Below are 11,353 nucleotides of genomic sequence, written 5' to 3'. Positions count from 1 at the left end.
TCAATCGTGGCGGCAGGTAGCCTAGTGGTTAGAGCATTGGGCCAGTAACTGAAAGGTTACTAGATCGAATCCCCGAGCTGACAAGGTAGAAATCTGTCGTTCTGCCCCTGAACAAGGCAGTTAACCCACTGTTCCTAGGCTGTCATTGTAAATAAGAAGTTGTTCTTAACTGACTTTCCTGGTTAAATAAATAAAAATGTACCTCATTGAGCATTCTGTGCTGTGCTCTTGCAGTCATCTTTGCAGGACGGACACTCCTAGGGAGAGTAGCAACAGTGCTGAACTTGATAAGACTGATGAATATCAAGGCTTTAAGATATACTTTTGTAACCCTTTCCAGCTTTATGCAAGTCAGCTATTCTTAAGTATTGAGATCTCTTTTGTTTGAGGCATGGTTCACATCAGGCAATGCTTCTTGTGAATAGCAAACTCAAATTTTGTGAGTGTTTTTTATAGGGCAAGGCAGCTCTAACCAACATTTCCAATCTCGTCTCATTGATTGGACTCCAGGTTAGCTGACTCCTGACTCCAATTAGCTTTTGGAGAGGTCATTAGCCTAGGGATTCACATACTTTTTCCAACCTACACTGTGAATATTTAAATGATGTATTCAATACAGACAAGAAAAATACAATAATTTGTGTGTTATTAGTTTAAGCACACTATGTTTGTCTATTGTTGTGACTTAGATGAAGATCAGATCAAATTTGATGACCAATTTATGCAGAAATCCAGGTAATTCCAAAGGGTTTACATACCCTTTCTTGCCACTGTATATTGAGAAACAAAAACAAACATTTGGCCTCCATTTATAGTGCAAATATGCAGGTTCTCAGGGTCAACATTTCGTGACCTAGAGAACAGCATGAGCTTGGTTTTACTTGTATTTAACATTAATTTAAGATCTGGAAGTGATTTCTGAATTGAATCAAAGTCATGCTGAAATTCACGAATGGCCTGCTGCACTGAGGTGGCACAGGAATACAAAACTGTGTCATCTGCATAGAGATTAATGTTACAAGTATTAACAGTGTTTCCTATGTCATCAGTATACGAGGGGAATAATAATGGACCCTGAGGAACACCTTTTTGAATCTTAAGAAATGTAGATTTAACCCCATCTGTCAAGATGGCCTGTTATGTCGCCAAGATAATTCTGAAACCATAAACAGGCTGTATATCCCAGGCCTATTCTTGATAACTTCTTCGGCAAAACAGAATGATCAACAGTGTCGAATGCCTTTGAAAGGTCAATAAACAAGGCAACACAGCTCTTTTTAGCATCCAAGGCATTGACAATATCATTAACAACTAGCATGGCTGTTTTGGTAGTACTATGCCCAGGCCTAAACCCTGATTGGTTTATATTCAAAATCAATTATCAGATAAAAAGGAACGCAGTTGTACATTTACCAAGGATTCAAGAATCTTAACTAAACAAGGTATTCTTGAAATGGGGCAATAATTGTCAAGATCAATTGTATCCCCACCCTTATGGAGTGGTAGTGCATATGCAGATTTCCATGCTTTTTTTGAATACTTCCTGATAACAGGTTAAATTAAAAAAAGTGGGATACTGAGCCAGCAATAAGAGGAGCTGCACACTTAAACAGACCAGGCTCCAAATGACCAGCCCCTGTGGATGTTTTTTGTCTGTCTAATGTTAGCAAAGCATCCAGGACTTCTTTATCAGTGAATTTCCCGAAAAGAAAACTCCTGACCAGAATTTTCAGTATCATTCAATAGATTTTCTCAGTCAGATATGACCACCAGCCATTACCTCATGACCAATACTGTTCAAAAAAAAAAAAGTTAATCAGTTATTTATTCCTGTAAGGCCTAAACTGCGCCCTGTAGCTGATTGATCGCGGCGTGATCATGTGAAAGATGCGTGATCGGGCGGAGACAAAGTGACGTACTTACGCGAACTGGCCAATAGCCGGCTCTGTTTAGCAGCCTATTCTACAGTACGTACTGTGACCTATCCTCCCTCGTTGCAGCGATGAACAGATAAGAGATGTGAGCGAGGGTGACTGTAGCAAATACCGATGGATAGAACTGAGAATACACAGACCATGTTAATTTAGAAATCATCATGTTTTGTAGTTTTTAACGTCATAGGAATTCAAATCAAATCTGTCCGTTCAAAGAGGGGTTTGTGTGACGTTAGATGACTAACTAACGTTAGGCAACTACAATCAAATCAGTTTTACTGATTTTATAAACGACGTCGCTGATATTACGAAGTGCGCATATCGTCATCCAACCCCGTCTTCCTCATTGACGCAGTCCGAAGAGTGTGCTGGTTCGGAGAATGCTAAAGAATGAGTCAAAGGGATACCTTGGTTCATTTGTTTGCCGGAGGGTGAGTTATTTGTTAGGAATAATGTTAGCTAGTTAACATGACCTGACTGTCTTTTATAGAGTCAAAATAAGCTTCCATGGAGAAAACAATACATTTTTCCAGACGCGCGTGCATGTAACATTAGCGGCTGTCACTACCCGTGCCATCCTCACCAGCTAGTTAGCAAATGAACTCTGTCTGCAGCATCAAAATAGGCAACCACGGTTTAGCTAGGTAGCCAGGCGCTAGCCACTAGTTTATCACACATCGCATTATTAAATTCGACCGAAAACAGGTTAATATTAGCACACATCACACTCCACAGGGTTCGTGGTTTGCCTTACGACAGATGAGTATGCTCGTGAATGAAGTCCACGACAGTGACGCACGAGCCTTTGTTGTCCTCGAGCAGCCGTTGACCGAGTAGCTATATTGTCGAATATCATGATTACATTTCTTGACACATATTTTTTGTGCTTTGGCATACTCCGACAGGCCTTATAAAACACACCATTGAAAGATGGATAACATGTCTTGGCCTATGCAATGCATCCTCTATATCAACCACTATTCCCTGTATCAAGCACTAACTTAAAGCAATATCTACCTTATTTGCCTTCCAAGGTTTTCAATAGACTAGATAAAAAGGTCAGGTCAAAACACAGGTTTGGATTCAATATAGCTAGCTACATAAATCAATCAAATGTATTCATAAAGCCCTTCTTACATCAGCCAATGTCACAGAGTGCTATACAGAAACCCAGCCTAAAACCCCAAACAGCAAGCAATGCAGATATAGAAGCACAGTGGGTAGGAAAAACTCCCTAGAAAGGCAGGAACCTAGGAAAAGCAGGTGCGTTAGAGAGTCGAAAACAGCAGGTCCAGGACAAGGTAGCACGTTCGGTGAACAGGTCAGGGTTCCATAGCCGCAGTCAGACAGACGGGTGGACTGGGGACAGCAAGGAGTCATCATGCCAGGTAGTCCTCAGTCATGTATTTGACACTCACAGGATAGGCTTGATCTGCATGTCAGTGGAAATATTGAGTGTTCACACAGGTCTCCCGGTGATAACTTCAAGTGTCAATGTACAGTAGCTAGCTTATTTTTCATTGTAGGAAAAACACAAAAAGAATGTCTGTTGCGACTTTGACCACACTACCTCAGTGTCTGTTTCCTGTACATGATACTGAAGTCATGTTCTACCTTTGCTACATTGTAGACTTTCGCATTCAATACATCTTGTTGACAATGAGGACATTGGAAGGGTTGAAGGGCACCTGTCTGTAGCCTAGATTGCTGAATTGACTTGTTTTTTTGTGTTGAATCAATGTCTGACTGCTCCAAGTAAATTGAGATTGTAGATTTTAATCAATAAGCTTAGTGTCATTGAAAAGCAACCTGTTGGCTATTGGAGCCATTCTCACAATTGGACAAGAATATGCCTACTTGTCATAGAAATGTAATTCTAGGTACGGTTTTGGCTCAAGTCTTAGGATAGCCTAACACTTTCATACAAAACAGGCTGTCTTTTTTTCTTTCTTTTTTACCTCAGAGAAAGGCTAGATTGATTCCATTGCAGTGCCAGCATATTTTCTTTTATCTTTCTTTTCCCCTTTTTTGTTTTCCATCAGCCTCTGGGCAAACTTCAAAAATGTCAACAAGTAAGGCCCATCTTGTCAAACCAGATGTTTTATTTTTTATTAATTGAGTTCTGAAAACGCAATGTTAGGGGCACAAATCGTGACAGTTACTTCAGCGAGAAGCAAATAATGATGGCTAAATCCCTTTGATGTTCCTCACAACGGGGCTCAAGGCCTGTGTGTCTTGTTTCCTCTCACTGTCTGTCGGTTGTACACACACACGCGCGCAGGCAGCAGCAGCAGCATCCTGGAACAGCCCCCTGAATCTGGGCCGAAGGTCACTCTTGCCTGTATTTGGTTCAGTGTTTTGAAAGGCAGCAGTGGTAAACGGCCTCAAACCCAATACCCCCCTTAGCCCTCCCCCTCGTTTTCGAGTGTCCCTTGGTGGGGGAGTGACTCAAACGGAGCTACTAGATAATGGGACATCACTATGTCACTCGTGCACAGCAGAAGCCGCCAAAGGATTCTTCTAGTGATGCACCGATGTGACATTTTTGCCCAATACCGAAATTTTCCTTGCCAAAAAAACCCAATACCGATATATTTAAAATTTTAGCAGCCTTTTAAGCATTCTAGTACAGTTAAATAGTTAACACACATGGACGCAGCGGTCTAAGGCACTGCATCTCAGTGCAAGAGGCGTCACTACAGTCCCTGGTTTGAATCCAGGCTGTATCACATCCGGCCTTGATTGGGAGTCCCATAGCGCGGCGCACAATTGGCCCAGCGTCGTCCGGGCCGTCATTGTAGATAATAAAGGTTACACACACACACACTGACCAAAAAGTTATTTTGTTGGTATTTACATATGTACCAATTACCAGTAAAATATAATCAAAACCAATTTCTTTCACTTACTTGCTGTGCTGTTTCGTTGTTTATTTGTTCAGTTGTTTCATTCTCAACCAGGATTTCTATGGAACGCCGTTTGGGTCTTTACGTGTCATAAAAGATACACGTCAAATAACACATCTGTTTCAGTAGCTATAGCTAGCTAACTATATAGCTAGGTGGCATCTAAAATAACCCTAATTTATACGACAGTTCTTATTTGATTAATGGTGGTCGGACCCATCTATGTGAAGCTAGCCACAATAAGGATTAGCCGTGATAATGGATTTTGCGGTTTGCCTTCAAAATAAAAGTATGGGATAATTATATTTATATTCATTTGCATTACTTTCAATGACATACTTTTATTTTGAAGGCAAACCGCAGTCCACTATTGTCCTAATCATTATTGTGGCTAGCTTCACAACACAACCCGGTGCGGTTGAGCCTCATTAGCCAGATGACGCTAGCTGGCTGCTTATGATGTTAGCTTTGGCCAACAGGGTTAAGTAGCTGACTAGCAATTTATTTAAGTTCAATTTCAATAGGGTAACAACAAGTGGCAACCTAGCTAATACTTACTCACAAGGATTCCTAAATCATTGCTAAGAATAATTAAAATGACTGCAGTTTCTACTGGTTATTGTGTTCAGGCTGGTTGTATTGGTGCTAGCTAGGTACCAAACTAAAGCTAGCTACTCCAGAAGTTGCAGTCGAACAAATTATGCTTTATTAACAACGTGGTATTGTAAGCACATTGTTCGTGGCCGGTGTTTGCTTGTTTGCAGACTTTTTTTTTGTATATCTTTGACAGTGCTACTGTATCTTTTTTGACACGCAAATACTCAGTTACTGTGCAACTCCGGTAGGGAAACATCTGAAAAATAGCGCACTTGGTAGTGTGTACTGGTGCTTGATCATCACCCACAACAGAGAACGGTTGATTGTCAAGGGCAATGAATTCTATTATCTTGGCTTTAATGTATTTCGCCTTTTGAGTTGTCTTGCTGAAATTTTGTTACTCTTTCAAATGACTGCTCGATCCACATAGCAAACATTGTTGGCTAGTTTAGTAATGCTGTGTTGCACGTGTCAAGTTCCTTGCAGACAGGCCATGCGTAGCCAGTGTGCTTAATGGGATATTTATTTTTATCAGGATATTTTCTACCTGCGGGCTGTAATGTTTTTATTTGTTGGCTTTATGTAGGCTTTTTTTACATATTGGCAATGGAAGTAACTTTTAGATTTGTATAATTTTCATTTTAGATAAAATTTTGATTTACCACATGACATTGATTTTGAGCGATGAAGACTTTTATTATAAATTAAACTGTTCCACAAAAATGTGTGTATAAAAATCATAACTGGCACACAGATCAGTAGAAATGGTACGATAACTTGGCACTCCAAATGGGAAAAGGTTGGTGTAGCCTATCACTGGCAACTTCAGGTAGCAGGAGAGTCGGGAACAGTTTGATGTTTTTATTTATTTATTTATATTTATATATATATATATATATATATATATATATATATAAATCAAATCAAATCAAATCCCTTCTGGCCACACCATACCCAAACTGGCCGCACGCAAATTGATTTCGTCCCCCCATACCAAACGCGATCAGGACACGCAGATTAAAATATCAAAACAAACTCTGAACCATTTATATTAATTTGGGGACAGGTCGAAAAGCTTGCAGTTGCTAGCTAATTTGTCCTGGGATATTGAGTTATTTTACCTGAAATGCACAAGGTCCTCTACTCCGACAATTAATCCACACACAAAACGGTCAACTGAATTGTTTCTTGTCATCTCTCCTCATTCCAGACTTTTTCTTCTTTGGACTTTATATGGCGATTGGCATCTAACTTTCATAGTTACCACGACGACTGACCGAACTCAGTTCATCTTTCAATCACCCACGTGGGTATAACAAATGAGGAGATGGCATGTGGGTATTGTGGTGGATGAATCAGAATTAGTTGGGTAACATAGATAATTAAGATGTTTTATTTACATAATATGCTTATGTGAGAAACTTGTCATATGTGAATGTATTGTTAACCCCTGTGCGGCCTTGCGGGACGGACATCCAGCGAAAAATCCTATCGCCGTTAGCATAACAAAATGTAAAAAAAAATGTTTTTCAAATTTTTTTTCAAATTATATCGTTTTATAGATACACCTCTCCTGAATCGAACCACGTTGTCCGATTTCAAAAAGGCTTTACAGCAAAAGCAAAACATTAGATTATGTTAGAGTATATCGTAAAAGTAGCCACATAGCCATTTTCCGACCAACCACATGCATCACAAATAACCAAAAAACAGCTAAATGCAGCACTAACCTTTTACAAACTTCATCAGATGACACACCTAGGACATCATGTTACACAATGCATGCTTTCTTTTGTTCAATAAAGTTCATATTTATATATAAAAACAGCATTTTTACATCGGCACGTAACGTTGACTAACTATTTTCCCTCAAATGCATCCGGTGAAACAGTGCTACAATTGACTAAATTACTATTCGAAAACATTTTTAAAATGTAATATTGTCATTCTAAGATTTATAGATGAATATCTCTTGAAAGCACCTGTAATACCAGATTTAAAAATAACTTTACTGGGTAATCACACTTTGCGATAAAAGGGGATGCGATATTCAGAAAATTACCTAGTAAATATAGGTCTGCGCCATCTTGGAACAATCGCATATCACATCTAGTCTTGTATACTATTGTCAATAATCCCTTACCTTTGGTTGTCTTCATCAGAAAGCACTTCCAGGAATCCCAGGTCCACAACAAATGTATTTTCGTTCGAAAAAATTACTCCTTTATGTTCCAAGAGCTTGTTCTTGTTAGCGCGTCTGAAGGCTGATCCAAATGCTCCGTCGGCCGCGGGACAGCTATTTCGAGAAAATGCATTTTTTTTCCATTTAGGTTCGTTCAAACGTTGTATAACATAAATCTTTAGGGCCTGTTTCAACAAGAGAGCCAATAAGATTCGAGGGGGACGATTGCATTGTTTCAAAACGTTTCGAAAGGAGAGGGTAGACCGGGCCGCCGGCGTCATAATGAAAAACACCCTAAAGTTTCTAAAACTGTTTGAATGGTGTCTGTGAGTATAACAGAACTCATATGGCAGTCAAAACCCCGAGACCGATTGAAACAGGAAGTGGGATTCTGAATTGTGGACTCGACTTCACAGCCTTGCCTGTAATTCACAACGTGAGAAATCGTTCATTGAGCACTTTCTATTGCTTCCACTAGATGTCCCCAGTCTTTACAAAGTGTTTTGAGCCTTCTACTGTCGAAACTCAGTGAAGGAGACGCTGTGGCAATTGGTCACAGTAGGAGGACCATCAGCATTGTGACGTCGGCGGCCGTGTCTACCCCCACCTTTGGAAACGTTTTGAAACACAATGCAATCGTCCCACTCGAATCTTATTGGCTCTCTTGTTGAAACAGGCCCTGAAGATTAATGTTATACAACGTTTGACATGTTTGAACGAACCTAAAGGAGGGGAAAAAAGTTATTTTTCTAAACCGAAGTCCCGCGCCCGGATCAACATTTGGATACAGCCTTCAGACGCGCTAACAACAGCAAGCTAATGGAACATAAAGGATGGACTTTTTCGACCGAAAATACATTTGTCGTGGACCTGGGATTCCTGGAAGTGCTTTCTGATGAAGACAACTAAAGGTAAGGGATTATTGACAATATTATACAAGATTAGATGTGATTTGCGATTGTTCCAAGATGGCGCCGAGCTAGGTTTACTAGCTCATTTTCTGAGTATCGCATCCCCTTTTATCTCAAAGTTTGATTACCCTGTAAAGTTAATTTAAAATCTGTTATGACAGGTGTTTTCAAGAGATATTCATCTATAAATCTTAGATTGACAATATAAAATAAAAAAAATCGTTTTCGAATAGTAATTTAGGAAATTGTAGCACTGTTTCCCGGGACGCATTTTATGGGAAAATAGTTAGCCAACGTCAGACGCCGATGTAAAATGCTGTTTTTATATAGAAATATGACCTTTATTGAACAAAAGAATGCATGCTGTGTGTAACATGATGTCCTAGGTGTGTCATCTGATGAAGTTTGTAAAAGGTTAGTGCTGCATTTAGCTGTTATCATTTAGCTCCGGCGGTGCCAGTCAAGTTCAAATAGGCTAAACTATCGTCTGTCACAACGATGACTGGCAAACATGGTTGATTTCCAATTGTACCATTTATCACCCAGTTATTTATTTAGTTTTATATAATATATATATATTACACACAAGTAATTAAGACCAAAAAAAACAAGATTCAGTGTTGCGGTAATGAGAATTTTTGTGTTGGAAATTGTGGTAGAAAGCATAGTATCTGGTCAATAAACATAATTATGAAATTGATAAATACAGATCCTAATCTTAGTGATCCGAGAGCAATTATGGGGTTTCTTGTTTTTGTAATACAAATAAACACCCTTTTGTGTACTCTTTGGCTATTCTGACCTGCTTGTCTTCCTCTCATCCTCTTTCTTTCTCTCACCCCATCTAGGTGTGGGGGAACAGTGGGTGCTATTCTGACTTGTCCACTGGAAGTGGTAAAGACCAGACTACAGTCCTCTCATGTCACCTTCTACATCTCTGAGGTGCAGCTCAGCACCGTCAACGGGGCCAGTGTGGCCCGCATGGCCCCCCCGGGACCCCTCCACTGCCTCAAGTAAGTTCACTAACACACAGAGAATAGCCTACACATTCCATTGTTTGGACAGGGTTTGTTGGGTCACCGTTTCAGGAAGACTAGAAGTTTCTCGCCACGTTTCACTCAAGGCCACCTACAGTATCTCACATGCCCTTTTGGCACTATTACTTAACGCCCAATGACTCAAAGATGAGTTACTGTAGACGAGTGTTGTCAGACAAACGTCTTGACTTTTCCTTTTTAATGGTCATGAAGCGGTCGTCTTTTTATTGTCCTCTAAGGTTAAAGTTTACTCTTCCACCCCCCCCAAAAAAGGCAACGGCAGTTTGTCATAGCTAAAGCAAGACTGTCATAATAGACTAAGGTCTGGGAATCTTGCTTTGCATTTCAGCATTTTGATTGCATCAATATGGGTCTCCCACACATATTGAACCACATAGCGGGGTTCTATAATCTCAGATTGGGGATGTAGCCTAGCATTCATCATCGCTGATGAGGCAGAAATATCTCTTATCATATTAGACAAGTACAAGTTGTTCTATAGCATACTTAAATCTGCATCACTCACTTGTAAAAATAGAATGAGAACAGGGCTTACTGTGGTTCTGTTTTGGTTTGCTGTTGAACTGCCCACGTAAGTATCGTAGAGGGCAACTTTCCCCTTTGCCTTAGTTTTTTAAAACATTTAGTCTATTCCACTGCACTGTGACTATTCCAACTCTCCTTCCTATCCTCCATATTGCTAAGGGAAAACATTAACTTAATCTTCTCCTTTTCGTATTGCTCTGTAAAAGCTCTCTGCTGACTGGACTAGAATAGTGGCTGAAATACATAGAGCAGAGAGGACAAGGAAATAGGCACGTTGTTCTTTGCAGCTGTTATTGTAATGTGGACAGTGGCACAGTAAATGTATGTCCCTCATACCAACAGCTCTTTAGATGCTCTCACTTTAAACATTTTCCACACCACAGGGCCAGGAGGCACAACCAGTTTCATAACTGGCGTAGTAAAGGGAGCATAAAGCTAGGGCTGGCACAGTAATCGTGTAACCAACGATTATGGACAAAGTCCGTCATGACATTTAAAATACCTGTTTTAATACAAAACAATATATATTTTCAAGTTGACAAACTACCCAAAAGCAGTAAAGTAAAAGTAAGCCTGGTTCACATCTAATAGCTGATGTTTATTTTTTTAATAAGGCAAGAGGAGTCGTGACTATCCAGTTTTAGAATTTTGTTTTGTGGAACGAACAGCTGACTGAAGACGGCCAGACATGTGGTTAACTCTGTTTCCACGGTAACATGGACTCTTTACAACGTGATGAAATTGTTGCTTCTTGTTTTAGCAAGGTGTTGTAGCAAGTGTGTGTGTGTGTGTGTGTGTGTGTGTGTGTGTGTGTGTGTGCGCGCACACGGTGAGGGTAAAGCTGTTGCGTACTGTTTTGTCAGAAAAATAGTTGGACAGATGACCACCAAATGAAGTTTCGTCAACTGTCATGGGGTATTGTGTGTAGATTGAGGATTTAAAAAAAAAAATAAAAAAAATAATTATAATAAGGCTGCAAAGTAACAAAATGTGGAAAAAGTGAAGTGCGGAATACTTTCTGATGCACTAGATCATGAAATGCACACAATGGTTTACCAAGAACAGGGCCCAATCTGACAGGAATATCTTCAAGCCATCCCCTCTACTAGCTGTCAGTGTTTAGCTAAACAGTAAACACAAAACACCTCCCCCCTCCTGCAGCACATACCGTCTGGAGCGAAGGAGAGGAGAAAATATGCATATTTTTGGGCTATTTGGACGATTTTTATAATGATGACCG

General features: G+C 40.0%; 1 protein-coding gene across 2 annotated transcripts in view; it reads left to right on the top strand.

The window, feature by feature from the left end:
• Window positions 1-1,988: 1,988 nt before the first annotated feature.
• The window catches only part of LOC115169937 (solute carrier family 25 member 36-A), a 33,936-nt gene continuing 24,571 nt past the window's right edge, over window positions 1,989-11,353 (top strand). Inside the window, exons 1-3 of one of the 2 annotated variants that reach the window (XM_029726084.1) lie at window positions 1,989-2,365; window positions 6,648-6,743; window positions 9,379-9,543. In XM_029726084.1, coding sequence (XP_029581944.1) covers window positions 2,325-2,365; window positions 6,648-6,743; window positions 9,379-9,543 — 302 coding nt within the window. In that variant the 5' untranslated portion in view covers window positions 1,989-2,324. The remainder of the gene's footprint in view (window positions 2,366-6,647; window positions 6,744-9,378; window positions 9,544-11,353) is intronic. The other variant, XM_029726085.1, reaches the window with a different exon arrangement.

Source organism: Salmo trutta, chromosome 31 (assembly GCF_901001165.1).
Source record: "Salmo trutta chromosome 31, fSalTru1.1, whole genome shotgun sequence".
Classification (NCBI taxonomy): domain Eukaryota; kingdom Metazoa; phylum Chordata; class Actinopteri; order Salmoniformes; family Salmonidae; genus Salmo; species Salmo trutta.
The sequence above is the reverse complement of the archived record's forward strand: the minus strand, read 5'-3'. Positions and strand labels throughout refer to the sequence as shown.